The sequence below is a fragment of the Podarcis cretensis genome, assembly GCF_951804945.1.
Source record: "Podarcis cretensis genome assembly, chromosome: 13".
NCBI classification, from domain to species: domain Eukaryota; kingdom Metazoa; phylum Chordata; class Lepidosauria; order Squamata; family Lacertidae; genus Podarcis; species Podarcis cretensis.
The window spans coordinates 24,114,985-24,140,734 of NC_137182.1; the positions used below are offsets into that span (position 1 = coordinate 24,114,985).

General features: G+C 44.2%; 1 protein-coding gene across 1 annotated transcript in view; it reads right to left on the reverse strand.

The window, feature by feature from the left end:
- Positions 1–24,473, reverse strand: part of TBX21 (T-box transcription factor 21) — a 55,460-nt gene extending 30,987 nt beyond the window's left edge. The window contains exon 1 of the mRNA XM_079949620.1: positions 23,195–24,473. Within this exon, the coding sequence (XP_079805746.1) occupies positions 23,195–23,808 (614 nt within the window). The 5' untranslated portion in view covers positions 23,809–24,473. The remainder of the gene's footprint in view (positions 1–23,194) is intronic.
- Between the last annotated feature and the right edge of the window lie 1,277 nt (positions 24,474–25,750).

Genomic DNA, 25,750 nt, shown 5'->3' on the forward strand with positions numbered 1-25,750 from the left:
CGAAAGCACCTCCGGGTGCAAGTAGATAAATAGGGACCGCTTACTAGCGGGAAGGTAAACGGCGTTTCCGTGTGCAGCTCTGGCTCGCCAGAGCAGCGATGTTACGCTGGCCACGTGACCCGGAAGTGTCTGCAGACAGCGCTGGCCCCCGGCCTCTTGAGTGAGATGGGCGCACAACCCCAGAGTCTGTCAAGACTGGCCTGTACGGGCAGGGGTACCTTTACCTTTACCTTTAGGCTCTGTGGTTTAACCCACAGCGCCACCTGCGTCCCTAAGTTTCGCTGATACGCTGTGCCTAATACATGCATTTTTGTACACGGTGTTTGGTTGGAGAATTGTATCGAGAATTCACAGTAACGTGCCTTTCAAAGGCGAGCCGTGTTCATGTGTTGGTTCGAGAAGTGCGAATTAGATAATTTCTCATTGCAATGCAAACAAACATAATCTTTCTCATAACCTTACACCCCCTAATCTGAAACCGTACCGCCTGCGAATATTTTCTACCTGTCTACGATAAAACAAAGAGGGGAGAGTGGTGTTTTAGAATTTAACTCTCAACGCTAACCTTCTGTTCTTGAGTTTTATGCCACAAAAACCTCAAATGTTTGGCAGAACTGAAGGCACAAACCTCGCGGCAACAAATCAAACACTGTATTATCAACAAAGGGGTAAAACCATTTCTTCAAACACTTCATTCAAACTCCCCACCTGCACCTCCAGAGATTTTACATATGCAAGTACACACACACACACACACACACACACACACAGCTAGCAGCAGACTTGGGCAGAATGCTATCCTCTCCACAACACAGCCTCATATAAGTTTAACAATTATTTGATTCAATCTGCATACATTTCAATACAAATAAAGACAATATTTCTGAAGAAAAACCAATACAGTGGTACCTTGGTTCTCAAACTTAATCCCTTCCGGAAGTCTGTTCCAAAACCAAAGCGTTCCAAAACCAAGGCATGCTTTCCCATAGAAAGTAATGCAAAACAGATTAATCCGTTCCAGACTTTTAAAAACAATCCCTAAAACTGCAATTTAACATGAATTTTACTATCTAACTAGACTATTGATCCATAAAATGAAAGCAATAAACAATGTACTGCAGTCACACAATCAATCATTCAGTAGCTAAACTGGGTTCCACACAGTCACAAAAACAAAACAAAAAAGAGACACAAAAACAACAACAAAAATGCAAAACAAATAGCAAAAACAGGCAGACCTCAGCGTAACACTCAAAAAGGATATGTGGCACTCAAATCAGAAGCGTAACACTCAAAATGGATCACATTCGGCTTCCGAAAAAGTTCGCAAATCGGAACACTTACTTCCGGGTTTGCAGAGTTTGGGTTCCAAGTTGTTTGAGTACCAAGGCGTTTGAGAACCAAGGTACCGCTGTAACTTTCTTATTTTTTAACTGCCTTCTGTGAGGCCAAGTAGGGATTTGAACCTGTGTCCCGAGTCCCCTGCCCTGCTGAAAGGTGCTTTCAACACTTTGGAGAATATGGTGGGTACATTTTGCTATGTTCTGTCCACACGGAATGGACCTGAGATAGCCTGTGGGAAGAAGGGAAAAAATGTCTACATGTGCCATTTTTAAAAGTAACTTTTTTGTTTCCCAAACAGTTTTTTAAGATCAGTTTTTAAATCTGCATTATAAAGCTTTTTTTATCTAGGTGCTACTGCACAATTTCTTTAACAATTTTTAATGGCAATATAAAAAAAGTGTTTTAGCACTAATTAACAGATGGGGGAAATAAACACAATGCAAAAATGGTGCCAACAATAGGCAGGGATGGTTCCCCGTCCCCCTAACTTAATGTTGAACTTTGTGCTAAAATGCTTTTGAAGTTTTAAGTGCTGTTGTGCAAGCTTTTTAAGAGAGAGAGGTGTGTTGTTTATAAAGGTGTTTTACAGCAAAATTTAAAATGATCAGTGGGGGACAAAATCATGCTAATAAATGGGTTTTGACAGGAAAGTTGCTGAGGAAGTTTTGCCAGAGTGTAGATGCATATAGACTCTTATCACTGCACATGTCAATGCTATGTCTTTGTGCCTTAAAAAAGACAGAAGAACGATTCTAAGGTGGTGGAGAATGCACTAGGTTTTGTTCTTTCTCATATAATTATTTTTGGAACTTCTGCAAAAATATTAAAGGAGCATGAGGAAACACAGGCGGATAATGATTTGTTGACAGTAGTGTGTAGATGCCCCGCTTGAAGGTTGTGGATGAAGAGTGGCTCCTCTACAGTGAAAAGGTAAAAAGGAAAGGATCCCTGGACAGTTAAGTTCAGTCAAAGGTGACTATAGGGTTGCAGTGGTCATCTTGCTTTCAGGCCGAGGGAGCTGGCATTTGTCCCCAGACAGCTTTGACTAAACCGCTTCTGGTACAATGGAACACCTTGATGGAAACCAGAGTGCACGGAAATGCCATTTACCTTCCTGCCACAGCGGCACCTACTTATCTATTTGTACTAGTGTGCTTTCGAACTGCTAGGTTGGAAGGAGCTGGGACAGAGCAACGGGAGCTCACCCCGTCACGGGGATTCAAACCGCCGTCTTTCCGATCAGGAAACCCAAGAGGCTCAGTGGTTTAGACCACAGCGCCACCCGCGTCCCTCTCCAGTGAACACCCAGTGTGAAAACACCCTCTCCCTAATTGAGCTGAACACAGATGATTCTTCTCCTGTTTACCCTCACCTTCCCCTGCTGCCTCTCCAGTTCTGAAATTTGCTTTGTAAGCTCCTTGAGGCAGGGACCACAAGTTCCCCATCCCTGTGGTACAGCTTCCATCATGTTGGCTCCAGTATCCTCTTCCTTTGTTTTTAAAAATAAAGTTCCTCCCTCCTCTGGCACAGCCCTGTTAGCGAAGGAGACTCAAACCACACGGAGAAGCCCCATTCCTCATCTTTCCCTCCAAAGGTTTGGAAATTTTTTTTGTCCACATTCAAAGGAGGCCACTTAAAGAACATGCGTGTTGACAGCTTCCCCCCAGGGACACAGCACTGGCACTGTGCACCAACAGGCCCTTGGAGAAAGGAAGGTTCAGTGGATAAAAAATTAACAGATATAAACACTCCCCGTGGGTGTGAGAAAGATGCAGCCAAGATTTGTGCAGAAGAGACATAATTTGAGTCTCAGAGAAGTGGCAGGCGGCAGGGTGGGGTAGAGAGGGAGACGCTTCGAGGAGGGCAATAGGGCAGCAAGCCCGCAACTGGCAACTTGCTCTGTGCTCATGGGGCAGCTTGGAAATCTATCACGAGCCAGAAGCTTGCAGCTGATTTGCCATATATATATATATATATATATATATGGGAATGAAGATTTATATCCCGCCTTTTCGGTACCATTGAGCACAGCTAAAGTCAATCAAAGCCAACAATAAAATACAATTAACAACAACAAGGATTATAGAAACAGTGGAGGGCTCTCAAATTTCAGTGGCATGCAGTGCAATGCTAGATTTCGGCACCACTCGGCCTCTCACGTTCTGTTCCTCGGCCTTGTTGTGGCGCCCCCTGCAGCTACTGTAAAACCACCCTTGAGAGAAACAGAGACAAGTACAATGGATAAAATAGAGGTATTGGATAAAAACTTAGTCGTTAAACCAAACAGCGTCATGTGGTGGTTAAGAATGTATGACATAAAACCAGGGAGATCAGGATTCAAATCCCCACTCAGCCATTGAGTGGCCAGTCACAGCCTCTCAGCTTAAATTTACCTTGAATGGTTGTTGTGGGGTTTACCGTATTTTTCTCTGTGTTAAGACGATGTTTTTTGCTTATTTTTTTTTAGTGCAAAAGAGGGGGTCGTCTTATACATGGGAAAATACAGTCCAGAGCTTCAGCTGCTCGTTCCGCTTCCAACATCTTCATGCCTTGCTTGACTCCAGTCCCTTCTTACTCTCCCTCTTGCTCACCTGCCCGCCCACCCGCCCGCCCACCCTGCCTTGCCTGCCTGCCTCCCTCAGCGGTGACGAATTTGGGTGATCTCGGGTGTTTAAAATACTGATTTCTTAATTTAGAGTTCAAAAAAATAGTCATATACATGGGGTCGTCTTATAAACAGAAAACTATGGTATATGGTAAATACACAAGAAAAACATGGATGGGAAGAACCATGGAGAAAAAGGTGGGGGCGGAAAGGCAATGAACGAATTAATACTAAACACCTGCCTAAAAAGAAAGGGTTTTGCAATGCAAAAAATATATATACAAGGAGTGGGCAACTGAGCCTCTATTCAATAAAGAAAGCCTTTCTCTAGTCTCATGAGCCAAGCCTCCACCATAGTCAGGATTATACACATACCATTTGCATGAACTTAGAACATCCATTTGGATGTCTTTGAAATTGCATTAGTGTTGTGCTGTGTGCACAAGATACTTTGCCTGTATTGATGACAGTACCAACTGGTTCGCCTCGCCTGTCATCCCCTCAGAGAACTCTGGGAACTGTTAAGTTTTGCTTCAGTATCACTGCAGCGGTTCTGCCCAGACTTTTCTGCAACCAGGCAATGGAATTAGAAAGAAAAAGTCTTACCCTTAGACTCCGAGCGGATTAAGCTCATTGCATTTCATTGCCATGAGATGTGATGGCCACCAGCTTACATGACTTTTGAAATGTCATTCAGAGACTGTATTCAGAGGCCTTGTACCTCTGATTGCTTCAGTTGGGGGTTCCCCCTGGAGTCCCATTTCCTGGGAAGATACACCAAGTTTTGTGATGGGCTGAGCATGATCCAGCTGCTCAGCCCCAATGATAAAAGGACATGAGAGGGAGGTGCTACCAGGGGAGAATGATGGGTGCAATACCCTGCCAGTTAATCAGTTCAGGTGTCTAGAAGTTTGTCCTACAGAGGAGCCCAAGTCGAAGATGAGGATGAAGGGTCAGTAAATGCACAAATAGCTTCCTCCACCTAAGAAATGCTTACAGCACTGGAACAGAAAGCAGCCCTGAGTGTTTACTTAACTCACACCTTATATAACCAAAGGATGTCCGTGTACATGTAAGAATCAGATGTCAGAATATTTGCAACAGTAGACACCATAAGCATGTGAATTGTCCCTTCTCAACAAGTTGGTTTTAAAGGACTGATTGTTTGGTACTGCCAACATCTCTGCAAGCAAGGTTGATTAATGTAGCCTAATGAAGGTACCTAAGTATCAGATTCCCTAATAGATGAATCACACAAAGCTTTTGGCGGCCAGGAATGACCAAACAAATTGAGGAAGTAATCAGGAACTGTATAGCTTATATTGTACTTGTGAAAAATCCCAGAAAACATTCGCCACAAGCCCAACCGAATATTCTAACAGCCCATGGGGAAAATTACCGTATTTTTTGCACCATAACACTCACTTTTTTCCTCCTAAAAAGTAAGGGGAAATGTCTGTGCGTGTTATGGAGGGAATGTCTATGAGTGGCATGCCTACGGATTTTCCTCCTCTAAAAACTACGTGTGTGTTATGGTTGGGTGCGTGTTATAGAGCGAAAAATACGGTAACTCTAGACCTAAGGAAACCTTTAGATGTTGACTAGCCTGCAAAATAAGAGGTTTATCATCATGGTGGGGCAGTATTATTCTAAATGTGCAGATGTTTCATTTTCTGACAAACCACTACTGTATAAGTAACGTAATTTGATTTGTCTGCAGTCTTTACCAGAGAAGGCCTTCCCAAGGAATTAGTGACTGACAATGGGCGACAACTTACCTCATTTAAACTAGAACAATACTTCTACAGCAATTTTTAAAAATTACAAGGTTGTTCCATCCAAGAGAGAATTGCTTAGTGGAAAGAATGAACAGATTACTAAATGAGAATTTGTAACTGACCATTTCACAACAACCCTCAAAAGAGGCAATTCTCAAAACTCTGTTTGCTTAGTAGTTACCAAAAAGTTTAGTTTAGCTAAGACAAGCCAAGGGAATGTGTGCATGCTTTGTCTTTAATTTTGGCAGTGAGAGAAGCATTGTGGTCACCTGAGGAAGTCCCTATTGTGTGAGTCAGCACTGGTGTAAGCTTGAGGAACATCCCAGGTACAAGGAGGAGGTAACACTCCAGCCTAATTAATTCCAGAAACAAGTACCACATCTGATGCAAGCAACACCTTCAGCATGGTTTCTGATCTCCTATTGTGAGTCCCTGGTTCAGCTGGCAAGCTCATCCCACCTTAATTAAATTAAGTAGCCTTTTTGCATTTCCTGAGAAGCCAGAGTATGCTGAATTCCCCTTTCAGCAAAAACAACAATACCTTGTTAAAATACTTTTATCAACAGAGAAGTTTCTTTAGGCTGGGCTTTCAACCTGTGGCATCATATCAAATTAATTCCATTCAGGATGTCTGAGGACCTCTCCCCCTATGTATTTTGTTGTGCAATGTGTTACAATCTTAATTGCAAGCTCGGATCCTTTGTGGAAAAGCCTTTTCAGATTCAAGGTGAAGCTGTTTTGAGACATTTTCCTTATTACTGAATGCACCAGGCATCCCCAGTTGAGTTCAACTTTTCAACTAATTCCCCAAAATCAGGTGTGTGTTTTGCGAGTACACTTCGAGTATTCCTCAATTCCTGCATAGATGTATGCTAGCAGATGTGATATCATTACGTAACTACTCCCCACCCTGTTACATGAAAATCGCCTTTTGAATTGCTAAAAGGGTGGAAAGCAAACACCAAGCTTATCCAATGGCGACTCACAGGACTCATCAACTTTGTTGGACTGGTCATGTTGTGTGGATGTCTGATTACCATCTTCCAAAGCAACAACTCTATTCCGAATTTAAAAATAGAACGCATAATGCTGGTGGTCAACAAAAGAGGTTTAAAGACTGTCTCAAGGCAATTTTTTTTAAAATGTAGTATAAACACCAACAATTGGGAAACAATTGACTGCAAGCGCTCCAGTTGGAGAACAGCCTTTACCAAAGGTGTCATGGGCTTTGAAGACACTCAAACTCAGGACGAAAGGGAGAAACGTGCTAAGAGGAAGGCACGCTTGGCAAATCCACACCATGACCAACTCCCGCCCGGAAACCAATGTTCCCACTGTGGAAGGACGTGTGGCCTCCACAGTCACTTACGGACTCATTGTTAAAACTGTGTTTATGGAAGACAATCTTACTCGGCTACCAGTGATAGCCAAAGAAGAAGATATTCCTAATGATTCAGAGGTAAGGTCAAGAAGAAACCACTCCAGCTTTGATCTCACAGATGAGGTTCAAGAAAGTGACAAGAAGCTCTCAGTAAATACAAGAAGATAGATGACCAATTGATTTTGTCTCTGGCAACCCAAATACTAGGGGGAAACTTCAGGATAAATCAACAAAAAGATTATAAGTCTTTTAATGCCAATAAGACCTAGATCCCAATCCTGTTGTTATAAAAGGGAACAATGTGCTGCGTCCTGCAAGTTAATCACCTCTGTTGTCTGGAAGTTTGTCCTGAAGAGGAGCTGGTAGAACAGGAGACAGCCTTAATGGAGAAAGGAAGGAAGGAATTTTCAATTAAAACTGCACCTGATGTCTTGTATTTATGAGGAAGCCAAGATACAAAGGCAGGAAATGCTGCCTGAATAATCCTGGTCCTGTGTGGACACCATGCAATTTCTGTTCCTGTACTAGTTTTTGAGAGTGAGATTGTGTTTTGTTTTATTTCATATCAGTAACTGTTTGGGTTCATTGGATTTTAAGGCTGTTGCTGCTGTTTTATGTTTGTTTTACTGGATGTCATTTGAGCTTATACGTTTCAATGACCAAATGTCACATCTAGTATTTTTCATAGACTAGTGACTCATGAATAAATTTCCTGTTGTTGGGGATGGAAAAGAAGAATAAAGTTATGAGCCTCCATAGCTGCTTTGACCAGAACCTAATGTCCAATGCAACTATAAAAACACACAGGTGTAGACTGTCTATTGATAAATACACGTTTGTTTGTTTGTTTGTTTATATCCCGCCTTTTCTAGATGGGACTGAATCCTTCCCCCCCCCTTTTTTTGCCCTGGCCTTTGACATCTGAGATGTATATTTTTAGGACCCACACTACTTTTGTAAGTTGTTTAAAAGTAGTGTTTTAAATTGTTGCAACCTACCCTGAAACCTTGGGGATGCGGGTGGCACTGTGGGTGAAACCAGAGCCTAGGGCTTGCCGATCAGAAGGTCGGCAGTTCGAATCCCCGCGACGGGGTGAGTTCCTGTTGCTCGGTCCCTGCTCCTGCCAACCTAGCAGTTCGAAAGCACGTCAAAGTGCAAGTAGATAAATAGGTACCACTCTGGCGGGAAGGTAAACGGCGTTTCCGTGCACTGCTCTGGTTCGCCAGAAGCGGCTTAGTCATGCTGGCCACATGACCTGGAAGCTGTACGCCGGCTCCCTTGGCCAATAAAGCGAGATGAGCGCCGCAACCCCAGAGTCGGTCACGACTGGACCTAATGGTCAGGGGTCCCTTTACCTTTACCTTACCATAAACCTTAGGGCGAAGGACAAGTAATAAATGAAATTAAATTAAATTGTTGTTGTTACTGACAGCAAGCTATTGTCTTTCTTTCTTTCTTTCTTTCTTTCTTTCTTTCTTTCTTTCTTTCTCTCTCTCTCTCTCTCTCTTTCTTTCTTTCTTTCTTTCTTCATTCAGAATATCAATGCTTCCTAGGCAGTTTCCAAGTAACATCAAAACGCATTAATTAAATCACAATATCAAAATATAACAGATCATTGGCATCCTTCCCACAGGGCAGCTGATGGGAGATAACCCATAGTCTCTCTCTCTCTCGCCCCTCCCCCATCTCTCCTGAAATCCTACCCAGAAGGCAGCTGGTGAGAGATGGCCTTGTCAGGGTGTGAGGACGAGATAACCAGGCTGCAGCAGGGCTCTGACATCAGTTTTCAAACTTCCCACAACTCATCCTGCCAAGGAAGTTCTCACCCCACACGTGCCCACGTGGCAGAACTGGTGCTGCTACAGATGCTGCATGATACCTGTTCCGCCTTTGTAAAAATTCAGTCGTTTGGTGTGGCAGTGCCTACACTGTGGGATTCCCTGTTTAGGGAAATTTAGGGTAGCCCCGTTTTTAATGTTTGGTGTTTTAGCATGTTTTTAATATTTTGTTGGGAGCTGCCCAGAGTGGCTGGAGAAACCCAGACAGATAGGTGGGGAATTACAACAACAACAACAACAACAATAACAGTAGTAGTAGTAGTAGTAGTAGTTTTATCCTGCTTATTGAGATAAAGCAGGTGCCTTCAACTGTGCTCTTTTTGGCTCATAATCTTGTTTAGACAAGTCCAGCCAAACGCTTAAGAAATTTTAAAATCTGTGTTAGTATTTCAACTTTTGTGTGTTTTTAAGCGTGGTTGTGAGCCCCCCCCCTCCCAATTTCCCTGTTTTATCTTCTGTAAACCGCTTTGATGTTTGTTTGTTCTTTCAACCAAGTGGTGCATAAATTTTATGAACTAAACAAACAAACGTCTGCCCTGGACCTCTTGTGAAGAACATTATGGGGCATATTTTCTAAGACACACTCTTGTTTCCCATGCACCAGGCCCCTTGGCCACCGTTGCTGCCCTGTGTGAACTGAGGCCAGAGAAAGACGCACCCACCATATTCCCCTGTGCCTACACAACGCTGAAGAAGAGAAGTAGTGGTTAGACAAGCTATATTTCAGGGAAGCGCAGCCCTTTGAGGAATCCCTAACAGGATTTGGAGGAGCACAGGCGTTCAGCAAAACCATTGCCGGCTCCTTGAGCAAGAGATGCTGTCATTGCATTGTGCCAGTTTCTCACCACAGTTTCTCACCTTTCCATCTTGGCCCAAAGTCGCAGTCTCTCTCTCTCTCTCTCTCTCTCTCTCTCTCTCTCTCTCTCACACACACACACACACACACACACACACACACACGGTGTGGGGAGGCCTGGGCATGCCTAGGCTGCTGTCCCATCTCTCTGTTGTCGCCGCTTGCCTGTTCAGAGAGGTGAGCAGACAATGGCAGCCAGGTGGCAGCACACCAGGGTGGGACACACACACACACACACACACACACACACACACACACACACACTGTGGCATGGGTCTCACAGACAGCCCCGCAATGCTGACCCCCCCCCCATGGCATCACTGTCTAGAACACAGTTTGACAACCTTCGAACTAAAATACCCAGAGAGTTATATGATATAATAATGGCAAAGACTAAAACCAATACAAAAATGTATATGGTATGGAAGCAGTCACGCTTCTCCTCAACTGCTCTCCCCAGCAATTGCTCATAGCTGCTCAAGGAAGTCCTTTCACACACCTTTAGGAACAGTGAAATCCCATTTTACAATTTGATCATTTTGTCTATTTCTGCCTCCCTTAGCAAAAGCCTATGTGAGCCACTGGACATGGTGAAGCTTAAAAATCTGAAATAAATTTGATCAATAAATATACAGGTGCCGATTACAGAAATTCCAGTGGAAGGTATATTTTGCCTACCTGGTGAGTGACACCAAAAGCAGTTTTTTAAAAAAGTGAACCATAGATAAAGGTACCCCTGACCGTTAGGTCCAATCATGGACGACTCTGGGGTTGTGTGCTCATCTTGCTCTATAGGCCGAGGAAGCCGGCATTTGTCAGCAGACAGCTTCTGGGTCATGTGGCCAGCATGACTAAGCTGCTTCTGGTGAACCAGAGCAGCGCATGGAAACGCCGTTTACCTTCCTGCCAGAGTGGTACCTATTTATCTACTTTTGGAACTTTGACATGCTTTCGAACTGCTAGGTGGGCAGGTGCTGGGACCGAACAACAGGAGCTCACCCAGTTGTGGGGATTCGAACCACCGACCTTCTGGTCGGCAGGCCCTAGGCTCTGTGATTTAGACCACAGCACCGCCCGCGTGCACCTTATCAGACACTAAAAACTAAGAGGGACAGACATTTAAAGCACATTCAGTGTGCAATTAAAACAGGACTTCCCTCAAAGAATCCTGGGAAGTGTAGTATGTTAAGGGTGATGGGAATTGTGGCTCTGTGAGGGAGGAAACCACATTTAGAATCAGAATTTAGAATCAGAGTTGGAGGGGATCACGAGGGTCATGTAGTTCAACCCAGGCCTTCTCGGTAGTGGTGCCTGCCCTGTGGAATGCCCTCCCATCATACGTCAAGGAAATAAACAACTACCTAACTTTTAGAAAACAACTGAAGGCAGCCCTGTTTAGGGAAGTTTCTAATGTTTGATGTTTTAACATGCTTTTAATATTGTATTGGGAGCCGCCCATAGTCGCTGGGGAAACCCAGCCAGATGGGCAGGGTATAAATAATAAATTTATTACTATGATGATGATGATGATTATAATTAACCCCCTGCAATGCAAGAATCTTCTGCGCAACATGGGGCTTGCACCTATGACCCAGAGACCCTGAGATTAAGAGTCTCATGCTCTACTGACTGAGCTATGCCAGGAAAGTAGTGGCTTATGAATAATGCGTGGCTCTTCCCAGATACAACACAGTTCTTCCTTCTTGGAACTGAAGGTTCCCTCCTCAACAGCCAATCCATTGCTTTATTTTAATGCCTTATTTTAATGTTTCTATCCCACCTTTCCTTCAAGGAACTCAGGACGGCATGCACGGTTCTCCTCCCCCATTTTATCCTCACAGAAACCCTGCAAGGTGGGACAGGCTGAGAGACTGACTAGGCCCAAGGCCACCTAGCGAACTTGATGTCTGAGTGCGGATTCGAACCCTGATCTCCCACTGGGATCCCAAGAAACAGAGGGGAAGTTTGGAGCGGCGCACGTGGAAGTTTTGCTTCGGAACTGGTTGCGGACCATTTTATGTCAGTGCAGTTTCAGAATTGAATTATTCTCTTGTGTTGGTATCTCTTTCCTTCCCCCTTCCTTTCCCTTATGGTGGTGGCGTGTTGCTGAAGCGCAGGGAGCACAAGGCGGACGGGGTTTCTTTTTCTCCAGATTGCAAACCCTTGAAGGGTGTTCAGGAAATGAAGCGGCTTTAATGCATTTAGACTTTCAACACATTAGGAGCGGCTTGGTTACAGCATCAAAGTGACACTCTCTGTCTGGGGCTTGAGAGAAAGGAGAACAAGGAAGGATGAGAGAGAAAGAGAAAGAAGCAAGCAAGGGGGAAAGATCAAGAGGCTGCCTTGTAAACAGTGTGAGAAAGAAACAAAGTGTGTGTGTGTGTGTGTGTGTGTGTGTGTGTGTGTGTAAGAGTGTGAGTGTGCAAGAGATAAAGGGGAAAGGTGGCATTTCACAGGCAAAAGCTGCCCAAAAGCTGTCTGCCATTCATAAATATTGTTATTTTTTTGCACTTGAGAATAGGATTCCATGAAGAGTACAAGAAGTCATTTACGTCAGACTAGATTATAGTCGTTGCTCAGAAGTCAAACAGAATCCGTTCCGCAAGTCCGGTCGACTTCCAAAACGTTTGGAAACCCAAGGTGTCGCTTCCGATTGGCAGCAGGAAGCTCCTGCAGCCAATCGGAACCTGAAGAACCCGCATCGGACATTCGGGTTCCAAAGAACTTTCGCAAACCGGAACACTCGCTTCCGGGTCTGCGGCGTTCGGGAGCCAAAACGTTCGACTTGCAAGGCGTTTGACTTCCGAGGTACAACTGTACCTTTGAGGTCCCTTCGTCCTCCGTGGTTCTGTTATTCAAAGTGTTCCTGGTTAAAAGAGAGGGTGTGTGCATGTGTAAGAAAGAAAGCCAAAGAAACAGAACCAAGAACCAGATCAGAACTGCCTTGCTGGATCACACAAGAAACTCATTTTAGCCCTGCATCCTGTTCCCAATACAATGGTAAGGTAAAGGTAAAGGGACCCCTGACCATTAGGTCCAGTCGTGGCCGGCTCTGGGGTTGCAGCGCTCATCTCGCTTTATTGGTCAAGGGAGCCGGCATACAGCTTCTGGGTCATGTGGCCAGCATGACTAAGCCGCTTCTGGCGAAACCAGAGCAGCGCACGGAAAAACCGTTTACCTTCCCGCTGGAGCGGTACCTATTTATCTACTTGCACTTTGACGTGCTTTCGAACTGCTAGGTTGGCAGGAGCAGGGACCGAGCAACGGGAGCTCACCCCGTCGCGGGGATTCAAACCGCTGACCTTCTGATCGGCAAGTCCTAGGCTCAGATACAAGGGATGGTGCTGTCGGATAAACAGTGTTGGAAGTAAAAGCCAGCTGCTTGCCCAGTCAATATCTGTATGGGGAATCAAGAATTGCAGCGTCTTGTTCACCTTAGCACAGTGATGGCCAAACTTGCCCTGCCATCTGTTTTTTTGGACTACAACTCCCATCATCCCTAGCTAACAGGACCAGTAGTCAGGGATGATGGGAACTGTAGTCCCAAAACAGGCGGAGGGCAGAGTTGGTCATCACTGCTAGCAGCAAAAAAGGCATTGGCTTGGTGATTTGCTCCCACCTAATCACGTTTTGCTTTCTGCCATGCTGGCAATGGGGAAAGATATATTGATTTCGTAAAATTTATATACTGTGCAACTGTAAGGGGGGGGGTGAATCCCCAAAGCCAGTGACAAAAAGAACAAAGCAATGAAATTATAAGCAAAAGCAATTATTTTAAACATTCAAAAATACTTCAAATCAATGGCAGGCTAGAAAGCGGGTAAAAACACAGGCCAACACTGAGGGTATCTTGTCAAAAGACCCTCTCAAACTGGGAGATTCCCTTCTTGTGATGATGCCCACAAGGGAGAAGGCAAGCCATTTATTTCTCTCGAAGCCTCTAAGGTGGCCCCGAGGACAATCTTTAAAAATTAATCTAACCATAATATGGTTCCCTATGTTTCTAAATTTTGAGGGATAGCAAAAGAAGCAGAATGAAGAAAGAATTAAAAATCCGACTTACACTTTAGATGAAGAAAGTCTCTTCATTGCGCCAGAAAACATCTTGGCTTTCTCACAAACTAACTCTAGCTCCTCAAACTAACTATCCTCAAATAGTTGCTCTTCCCAAAGTCCTCAGCCAAGTCACTCAGCAGGGGGGCGGGTCACAATGGAGGACATGACACCATGACTTTAGCTACCCTGCTTAACAATGGGCATGGCTCCCCTTAATATTCATTTTTAAAAATATATATTTTAGTGGGTTAAGCGGTTTTATTTAATTTATTTTTTAAAAGTTCAAGACCCCTTTTCATGCAGCTCAGTGATTTTCTGGAAAGGACAGGAATCGCCACACAAACACACACACTTTTCAATATGGTGGGGTTACCAAAGGAAAACACTTCTGGCCTAGACTATGGCTGCTGTTTCTCACTTAATAGTTAAAAATAACCCCTCTCAACACCCTGTAGTAATCTGTCCAGTATTATGATGGCAAGACTTCACCCTTAGACCTCCTCATCCCCATTTCTGCCCAGTGTGTTCTGCCAATAAACAGCTTTCCTTAGGCTGCAAGGAAGTGAAATGTTATGAGTTTGTGGGTGTCATGAGTTTGTGATTAAGCAAATGGCTTTGTTTCAAAGAGACCCAAGATTCTGGAGCAGGAAGTCATGCAAGTTCAGTTCTTTGTATGTGCCCAGCAAAAGATGTTTTATCACGTTTTTAATATTCTGTTGGAACCGCCCAGAGTTGCTAGGGAAACCCAGCCAGATGGGCGGGGTATAAATAATGATAATTTATTATTTTTTAAAAAACCACAGGCCAACATACTACAGATCTGGATAGGATTGTCTATACAAAAATGGTTCTAGCAGGGGCCGAAAAGAGTACAGTGGTACCTCGGGTTAAGTACTTAATTCGTTCCGGAGGTCTGTTCTTAACCTGAAACTGTTCTTAACCTGAAGCACCACTTTAGCTAATGGGGCCTCCTGCTGCCGCCGCACTGCCGGAACACAATTTCTGTTCTCATCCTGAAGCAAAGTTCTTAATCTGAAGCATTATTTCTGGGTTAGCGGAGTGTGTAACCTGAAGCGTATGCAACCCGAGGTACCACTGTACAGTGAAGGTGTCTGCCTGATCTCAATCAGCAGGGAGTTCCAAAGTGCAGGTGCTGCCACAGTAAAAGATTCATTTCCTACAAATGCGGAACAAGGATTATGTGGCAATTGTTCTAACGGTGTGCCAGTTCTGATATGAGAGAGGGAGACACTCAAGTCATTTGAGAAGGGATGTGGCGTGATGTCATGGAAGGCACTCATTAATGGAAATAACTCAGCAATGTTTAACAATGGAATTGGTGTCATTTACCAGCCCGTTTCATTTCTTCAAATTTCCTTTCCTTCCCCATAATATTAGCTTGAGGAAACCATAAATCAAGAAACCATAAAGTTTCAGAACCGTTATTACTGTACTACACATGCGCACTCTTCGAAAAATTAAGTATTTTTAAAAACTGCTTAATCAATTTGAAAGGCTGCATTTTGAATTTTCTGTAGAAACAGAGAAGCTGGCAGAGCTAATGGGCAACCAAGGTTAAGACTGCAATTCTATACATGCTTTCATGGGCGTAAGGCCCGGTGAACTAAAAGAGACTTACATCTGAGTAGAGGTGAATATATACCTTCCAACATTTCTCTGATGAAAAAAGGGACATCCTCTTCAATAATAATAAAATTTATTATTTATCCCCCGCCCATCTGACCGGGTTGCCCCAGCCACTCTGCACGGCTTCCAACATATATAAAAATATAATAAAACATTTTAAAACTTCCCTATACAGGGTTTCCTCCATATGTCTTCTAAAGGTTGTATACTTATTTATCCCCTTAGGCTTAGGGGTAGCATAACTCCATGATCTCCTGCATTTCCCCACAGAAAACATCCTACTATACCATCCAATAGTTCTCTGATGAAAATAGGGACGTGCTAAGGAAAAGCAGGATATTTGGGGATCAAACCAGAAACCGGGACAGCTTCTGTAAATCCGGGACTGTCCCTAGAAAATAGGGACACTGGGAGGGTCTGCCTTCAACAAATACAGAAGATCAGCTGCCCTCTATATCAAAAAACTTGTTAAAATGATGATTTGTAACTGGCCTCATGCCTATAGTTTTGAGAAAGGCAGCTAAGAAACGTAAACAAGCAAACAGACAATAATACGATGGTGATTTAAATGTCGCACATAGCCCAAATTATTTTCACCAAATTATTAGGTGAAAGAGGGAGTGCTTAACTTTCTTTCTTTCTTTCTTTCTTTCTTTCTTTCTTTCTTTCTTTCTTCATCTTCACACTTCTCAAGCCCAGCGCCTACCATTAGACAGAATGAGACAGGCACCCGAAGCAACAGATGTTCTGTGTCATGAAAGGCCAGCAAACTGTTAGTTACTCAATTTTTTATTATTCTATTTTTACTGGCGGGGAGGCGGGGAGGTAATTCTGTGATTTCCTGCCTCAGGTGCCAAAATATATCGACTGGCCTTGGGGATACTGCTCTGCACCTTGACTGGGCAGGGAGGCTTTCGGTGGCAGCCCCTTCTACGGCAGCAAAATGTCTTACGGGCCGTACCTGCCAAAACTTTCTGTCCATCGTGGAGAGATTAGACTCCAAGAAGGTTTGTACATTTGATTAAAAAAATATTTATAACCCCCTACTTCATTACAATGGGATATCAGGGCCAACTAGAATCATAACTATTTTAAAATACATTTTATAAACCTAAAATACTATGCAATAAAAGAGCAGACAAAAATGGGGTTGGATCAACTCTTGGGGGTAATACTCACAAAACTATTCAGGAGTGGAAGTTATTATTGTTATTAATAATAACAATAATAATAATAATAATAATAATAATAATAATAATAATCTGCCCTTCATTCTAACGTCCCAGGGTGGACTACAACAATTAAAACACAGTATGAAAAATAGTTTAAAACAAATTACCGTCATAGAAATTAGGTGGGATTAAAATATGCATCTCAAGTGTCAACGTGGTTTAACTATCAATAGTGGTTTTATCAATAGGTCTTCCCAGGGAATTCTAGGAACTGGAGCTCTGTTAGAGGAATTGGGGGAGGGGGTGTCTCCTAACAACTCTCAGCACCATTAACAAACTATAGCTTCCATAATTATTGGGGGGGGGGGGGAGCCATGCCTCTTTAAAGTGGTACCACAGTGTTTAAATCGTATGGTGTGAATTTGGCCTCAGTCACAGATGTCCCACATCACGTCTCTCTTTGCCCTCAATGAAAAAGTAAACCTGCGTCTGGACTAGACCACTTCAGACTTCAAATGTGAGGTCTGACCTCAAAATGTTCACTTTACATACAAATGTAGCCTATCAGGGAGAAGAGTTCTAGTCATACCTTCTCCCAAATATGCTAGATTTCTATATGCAGGTAATTTTGGCATTATATGTGCGTTTGTCGTGTGAGCTCTCCACCCGGAGCATGAAAATGCGTCACTTACAATTCTATCATTCTATGATTCTATACCAGGGTTTCCCAAACTTGGTTCTCCAGTTGTTTTTGGACTACAGTTCCCATCATCCCTGACCACTGGTCCTGCTAGCTAGGGATGATGGGAGTTGTAGTCCAAAAAACAGCTGGAGACCCAAGTTTGGGAAACCTTGTTCTATACTGTCCCAATTTACCACCTCAGTGACAATAGGCCTATGACTGCAAGTTCGCTGGAACCAGGGACCTGCCTATTTTTGCTGTATATAGTAATAATAATAATAGTAATAATAATAATATTTTTTTATTTGTACCCCACCCATCTGGCTGGGTTTCCCCAGCCACTCTGGGCAGCTTCCAACAAAGATTAAAAATACATGTATGTAAAGCACAATATATTTATCGAAACAACCACAATGAATAATTTTTTAAAAGTTTTTACATTTTGCACTTGGGTGGATACAGAAGACGAGCATGCACCTTTCGCCAAGGACACACACCTGTGAATTACTTGGAGGGGGGGCATGTTATTGAAAAACCTCTGGAAGCAACAGATCAAAAAGGAGAGTGCCTGCATTTCTGATTATTTTTAAAGGGACACGTTTCGACTTTTACGTTTTCCGGCCCTTCGATCTTCGTGCGTTTGTGAATGCCGTTTGCACCGTCCCAGTACAAAATATGAAGTGTGAGTCAGCCCCACAGCTCAAAATTTGAATCTTGTTAGCCCTTTGCTCAACCGAACTCAGGTTCCATGTGATCCTACTGCACAGAGTGTGGCTTTAAAAGGCCCGACTTCAATAGGCTGGAAGAGGAGGAAAGGATTTTGGTGTCTGCCGCAGCCTCTGTGGCTGTGACCCATATCATCTACTGCCTGGGGACCTTGCCTATCTATGAACCTTCGCAGCCTTTCAATTCTTTTTTTCCTATTCCCCCCCCCCCGAAAGCAATCCCTTCCACAAACAGGGGTGTGAGTGGGTGTCTGTGGACAGCTCAGTGGAAGGGTGGAAAGAACAGCTCTTCTCTGCACACACACCCTGCCTGCAAACCGCCCCCCCCACCCCCACCCCGGCCAGGTTGCAACAGGGGGAAACTCTGGATTATGTTTGTATGGCACTGCCCCCCTCCCTCCACTACAGAGCTGGTGCCTGGGGATTTCCAGCTTGGTTGAAAATGCCTAATCACCTTACCAGCATATCCACAGATATACTGAAAAGAGGAAAGTGGAAAATAAAAGGAGGTGGGGGGGGGGAGGAAGTTGTGGAGCCACAATGGTGGTTAATAAAGAGGATTCGCAGACCTGACAGTGAACAGCCTGGGGGAGAAATGAGGAAAGGTGAGAGATTATAAAAGTGTGTGTGTGTGTGTGTGTGTGTGTGTGTGTGTGTTTCTGCTTAATTTCTAGGAAAAGGGCACATCAACACTGAGAAGCCCTTCACTCCAAACCTTGAAATGTGTGACCTCTGTAGTTAATCAGCATGGATTTAAGCGAGCTCTAAAAAGGCACCTTATTCTTGCCTTTTTGCATCCATAGATTAAGACATTGAAAACCAAGGTCGAGGAGACAAATTAGTTTGGTTTCCCATTTCCACGTGAACCTGCCTAACGCGCCCTTTCTGAACCAGTTTGCAAACAGAAAAGCAACGATCCTTCATAGAGCTTGCTTCTCCAAATCTTTTTTCTGATCAAAATATTTTTTTAAAAAAATGTGAACTTTAGGGGAAAGAAGGCACAGAAATGTGCATGAAAATACACCTCACTTAAAAAAAGAAAATAAGTCGAAAACTGTTGCAGAAACTAAGCTGAAATTAAGACTGGGGAAATGAGAAATGCAGAGAAATCAAAACTGACAGATTCAGCCATCTCTGTTGAAAACAGATGCAAAGTTTGAACTCTAGAACAAATCAAGTTAATTTCTCCCCTGCCCTCTCTGTGTGTAACTGAGTGAGCACAGAGAAAATTGTCACAAACACACTAATTTCCTTTATTAACAATATCTGTATCTCCTTCTTTGTACCATCAGAGAGGCTCATGAGAGCTAAATTTTTACCACTGTTCTGTCTGCATCTTGCAAAGCCAGATGGCGTATTCACACATGACATTCAGTTTGCCCTTTGCATTTCCTAGCTCTGAAATGGGGATGGGGCTCTCTTAAGATCCATATTGGCTAGTAGCACACATTTATCCAGGTTTTAAAAGGGCTCTCTTGCATGGATAAATCAGTGCCCACAAACACCATAAGAGTCGTTATATTTTTCATGCCAAGTGAGGAAAACAGAAGTCTGAAAGATGCAAACTAGGATTTGATGACTTATAGACCTGGGCCAACTCTGCCCACTCACATACCAACCCTCTCTGTCTTTTCATGCTTGCTTGAAATATCTGCATGCCACATAAGATACACTGAGCTCTTTGGATGAAGGGCAGGTTATAAACCTCACAACAGAGGCAGATTTAAGGGAGAGCCACCGGTTCACCTGCACTGGGCGCAGAGCCAAGAGGGCACCACAACAGTGACTTAGAGGTGGCAGGTTGGTTAGTTGGTGCACAATTTTTGCACTGTATAATTTTGAAAACCCAAAGTCCCCAACTGCTCAGAAAGAACACCTTGGGATCAGTTTACTTGCAAGGTTGCTTTACCTCATATATGCCTACTTAATCACGTCAATCTGTGGAACTGGCACTGTTACAGGTGCCAGATAATACTAGTTCTGCACTTGCAAGAAATTAATCTTTGGAACTCCCTGTGCATCGACATCAGGAAGGCACCTTCAATGTACTGTTTTCGGTGCCCGCTGAAAGCATTTTTGTTCAGGCAGGCGAGCCTATCTAGACATGTGTTTCAATCTGATTTTTTAGTTTATTACCGATTTTACTTTTTAAAATATTTTAAATATGTGTTTTTAATGGCTTTAGACTTACAATTTTAAGTGTTTTGTTCTTTTCTTAAACCATTTTGAGGTTTTATTACCATTAAATGGTATATAAATCATGAGAAATAAAAATAAATGAATAAGTAACTTGAACAAATTGCACACAGCAGTGAGCAACCTAGTCTCTTTTTTCCTTCTCTTCAGATTAGGCCGTGGATGGGTAACTGGCAGACTATAGTCCAGATGGGTCCACGTCATGCCTCTGTCAAATTGTAGTCAAGTTTTCACTTTCAGAACAAAAGCTTTCCTTCTAAGCTGTAGAAAACAGACATTCAACATTCTAACGTTACATTTTTATCTTTACATTTTGTATGTAATATGTACAGTGGTACCTCGGGTTAAGAACGTAATTCGTTCTGGAGGTCTGTTCTTAACCTGAGGTACCACTTTAGCTAATGGGGCCTCCCGCTGCCGCGAGATTTCTGTTCTCATCCTGAAGCAAAGTTCTTAACCCGAGGTACTATTTCTGGAAGTGTCTGTAACCCGAGGTACCACTGTATATATAGACCTCTGTATTTACAATGCTGTGCCTGACCTCAGTGGAAAAGGGATGCCATCCTGACCTGACAACACTTTTAAAGGGGCTTGGTCATTCATAAGCGTATCAGTTTCAGGAGTAAAATTTGTTAGCGTGCACAGATGTGTCCAGTGCAGGTTGCATGGAAAATTAAGTTGCCTCTAAAAAGACAGGCACTAGCATCTCTGGCCTAGCATGTTTTCATAAGCGGAACTAGAAACCTATTTCGAGAACCCTATCAAAATAGAGCAGTCAACCCATTAAAGAATTTTCAATCGATTAATCACCTGCCTTATAGCTCATTTACAGAGTGAGTCTGTACATGTATACTCAGACATAAGCCTCACAGAGTTAAATGGAACTTACTGTCAGGTAAGTGTTGTGTACAATCCTATGCACATCTAACTGAATCTCGTGAGGACTTACTTCTGAGTAGGCACAGGATTGCATTGTTAGTTGTCCATATTACCAGGCTCTCATTTTTTTTTTTTAAAAAAAAAAGAATATTGAAGGAAGTGCAGGGTAGCTCAAAATTAAAAAACAAGTTACTATATTGTTAATATGTTAATTCCCCCTCATGGTAACATAACAGAGCCAAAATAGCCTTACAAATAAATACATAAACAAATGTACCTTTAAGACTTAACCACACCCTTGAAATTGGCCTCCACTTTTTGTTAAAAGGGAGAGAAGTCCATAACTCAGACTTAACTTATCTATCGGAATCAACTACCTTAAAAACCTTGGTGAATTAACCTACCAGTTAATCTAAAAAAATTGCATCCTGATGTTGGAGGACTAGAAAGCACAAGAAAGTAATTTAAAACAAAGACACAAGCTCAACGCTGAATGTATATTCCAAGTGATGAAGCTTTTGCATTCATTTTTTAGAGGGGAGGTTTTGTTGGTACTGATGGGGAAATATCTACAAAGTTTTTTGCTTGTATGTTGTTGTTTAAAGGCCTAAAACATGAAAGGAGAACTAGATTCAGCAGAGAACTAAATTTCCATTGAACTAGAACCTACTCTTCCTTTTCCAGGTCCCTTTTACACCATTTAAAAATAACCTCAGTCATATTCTCCAAACATATTGCAAAGTTTAAGTAGTTTAAAGTCAAAGCTGGCTCTACCACTATGCAGAGGGAGGCGGATGCCTCAGTTAGTAGATACTGAAGAGCAGAGGAAAGCCACAGTGAGTTGCCTGGAGATATGAAATGTGTAATATAGCACGTAGCCTGCTTTCTTCAGGCACAAGGAGAACACTGTCCCATCATCACTAGTGTTAAAGAGTCAGTTACCAGTCAGGTAGGTTTCCAGGAGTGCTGCCATCTTGCAAAGTATCTTAGCCCAGCCCTGTCACTAGTCACAGCACTGAGGTACAACTGACCTGCATTTGCTACTTCACAAATTTGGAGGCAAATGCAATCCCAGCAGCCCAGCCACACTTTTGGCCTTCTGTTTTTTTGCTCTTACCTCCTATGCGGGACAACGAGCTCCAAGTTATTAAGAGACGAAGCTCACTTTCCCTTCACCGCTTTCACACCCACGACTCGCATTCTCCATGCTGCCCCTCAGCCATGGGAACGTGAGCGGGAGAGAAGGCCGAGGGCCGGGGGCTTCCCCTCACACCACTAAGAAACACGGGTTTCCCATTCGCACATTAGGAATAAGGCATTCCGTCAGCGGGTCTTTATACTTTTAAGGTACACCCCCCCCACACACACAAAGAATCCTGGGAACTGTAGTTCATTAAGGGTGCTGGGGATTGTAGCTCTGATGCTTGGGGAACCTGGCAAATTTAAGGAATAGGTGAACTGCGTTTTAATCGGCTTTTGGGTTTCGATTAATTTATTCCATTGCTGCTTTATACTGTAGTTTCGCGTGCGCGCGCGCTTTTGTGAGCCACCCAGGGAACTCTTCTTATGCGGCTGGAGTATAAAGGTAAGAAATAAAAGCAAATCAATGCGCGCTGCTAATCGTTCCTCGAGCGTAACTCCTTCAGCCGCGCGCCCTTAGGCGCTTCTCCCTCCCTGGCAAGACTTTAGGGTTGTTTATGTCCTCCGCGGCGCAGTCCAAAAGCCAACAGTCGGTCTCCCAGCGGACATATTTGCCCCAATTGCGCGCCTGCCCCGAGAATATTCCCTGCCGAGCCCACCCTTGCCAACCTCCCCAAGATCATCTTCCCGGCGCGCTCCAGAAGTTCTTGGCGCGCAGCGGGATCCCTCGGTGCTTCCCACCTCTCCTTCCTTTGGGATCCCGCTTCGATCCCCCAGATCCGCACATTCCTTCTCTCTTTCTCTCCACTGAAATCCCTGCCTCCCACTTCCCGCCGGCCAGCCCACCCCGCGCCACCTCGTGCGCCCTCCGGGCCGATCGCGCGTTGCTGCTCACCTGCCCTGTTTCGTGATGATCATTTCCGTCTGGTGCTTGTGGAACTTGGCCCAGAGAGGATAGTTGTTGAGCACGACCTGGATCTTCCCGGAGACTTGGTAGCCCGGCACTTGGTAGAGAGGCCCGCGCGGGAACATGTGCTGGACGGCGGCCGAGTAGCAGCCTTCTCCCCCGGGCGCGCTGGGATACAGGTCCCCGGCGCTTGGGTAGATCTCGGCCGCGGACACCGAGAAGCCGGGATTCCCCGCAGGGGCAGCCGAAGAAGGAGCAGGAACCGGGGGAGGTCTGTAAGAGGAGCAGTTGTTCACGGCCGGCCCTAGAAACCTGCCCGATGGGGCCGGGCTGCTCACCCCAAAGCCGCCTCCTCCTCCCTGCACCATCTGTGCGCCGTAGGTCAGCCCTAAGTTGCAGCCGCCTTCTTGCATGTGGGGCTCCGGGTAGTAGAAGCGCTCCTGGGGGACGCCGATCTTCAGCTCGGCGGGGTCTTTGGTCGCCGCTCCCTGGAGGTCTGGCGGCTCCTTGGCGAAACTTTGGCTCTCTGCCCCGTTCAGCATGGTGAGGGCAGCGGCGGTCGGGTTGGCGCTTCCTCCGGCGAGGGAATCCAAAGCGCCCATTGAAGAAAGGCTGGCGGGGTGGGGTGGGGGGGAGCGGGAGGGAGTTGGCAGCAGAGGAAAAAAGGAGGAGGAGGGCTGAGGAGGAGGAGGAGGAGGAAGGTAGGTAAGTAGGGAAGGGGGGGAAAGTCCCGAGGGTTGGCTTGAAACCCTCAAAGGGTCATCGTGGCTGGGAAAGGGGACACCCAGTGGTGTCCCCTACCAGAGACCAGCCTAGTCCGTTTTATCAACAGCAATCTGGTCCGTTTCCTTACTTGGCAGAACGAGGCTGCTCAATTTCGCTCCTCATCCTTCTTTAGCAGCCGTGCTTTCTCCTGCATCGCAAAACATCGCCAGAAGTTTGGGTTGTTGTTTATATATTCGCAAGATCCGGATGCGGCAGCTGATGGGTCAAGATCACAGCTGCTTAACTCCGGGTTTCTTCTCTACTTTTTCTTTCCTAAGGATCTCAAGAGGGGGGTTATTTCCCCCCCCCCCTTTCTACTTTATTCTCTTCTTTGCTACTCTGCCCAGCCCATCCTCGCCGCCTCCGAAAACTGCTCTCTCGACCTGCCTCCTATTAAAAGAACAGCGTTCGAGCTCTCGTGTCGGCTTCGCTTCCATTGGCTGAGCGGAGTTTCCAAGACACGCCCACCTCCGCTGCTCCTTCCCCTTCAATGCTGCAAGCTTCGCTCCAATGAATTAAGAAGACAGGTTCTCCCAAAGTGATATTATTATTATTATTATTATTATTATTATTATTATTATTATTAATTCCAACATGCCAGTTCTGTATTCTTGCTTTGTTTGTTTTTTTGCCTAGTTATATCCCAGAATAATAAATAAATTTATATATGGTTGGTGTTATTTTGGACAGAATATTCCTGCATTCAAATATAAGTAACTATTCTGGGGGTTTTTTGGAGGGGGGGTGTTTCTTCTGAAACTCAATAAAAATTATATTTTAAAAATGAATTAAAACCAACTGCCTGAGTAAAACTCTGTGGTGTCAGGGCAATACTTATATTCTATTTTCAGGTTCAGATATTGTATAAACTCCTAGTTCCCACTTCAGAGGTTGAGCATGCACAATCAAATCTGCAGGTTGATTATAAGATTTTTTTTAAAAGGGTCACCACATATGTATCTTTGTTCAAAGGGAGCTGCCTCCACCTGAGTGTGAACACTGAGAAATCAGGGTTCCTGACCATGTGAAGAGAGCAGTCTGTGTGAACAGTTCTTGTTCCATATGCAGGGATCAGGCGTGCAAGACCACTCCGCCCCCCTCACACACCCCCCATTGCTAATCTAGGCACCTTTGGGACGAAAGGACGGTATAAATGTAATAAGATAAAACATAAAATATTAAGAGGGTTTTGTTTTTGGTACATCCCAGTCACTGCTTATTAATTAATTAAAGTACATCTTTGGCCCTCTAGATTTTGTTGAACTGCAATTCTCATCATCCCTGACCATTGTCTGTCCTTGTAAAGCCTGGGAGCTGGAGTCCATCAACATCTGAAAGACCAAAGGTTTCCCTGCCTGTACAGAATAATAGAATCATAGAGTTGGAAGGGAGTTTGTGGAATCATTTAGTCCAAACCCTGCAATGCAGGAATGTGCACCCATACAGGGATCAAAACCTTGGTGTTATTTGCGCCACACTGCAACCAACTGAGCTAACCAGTAAGCCTTGATTTAAGACTTCCATAATAACTTCATTTCCTCCGACAAAGTTCTTTTCCGCAGCTTTATCCTCCAATCAACCCTGCGAAGTAGGTAGGTTAGGTTGAGAGACAGTGGCTTGCTTTAAAGCCGTTGCCAGCAATTGTAAGGATCATGGGTGTTGTAGTCTACCAACATCTGCAGGGTCACAGGCTCCCCACTTCCTCTTTAAATAATGGGCCTGGAAATTCAGATTTACCATCTTGATTAATTAACAGGGGGGAAGAGAGCAGAACATACA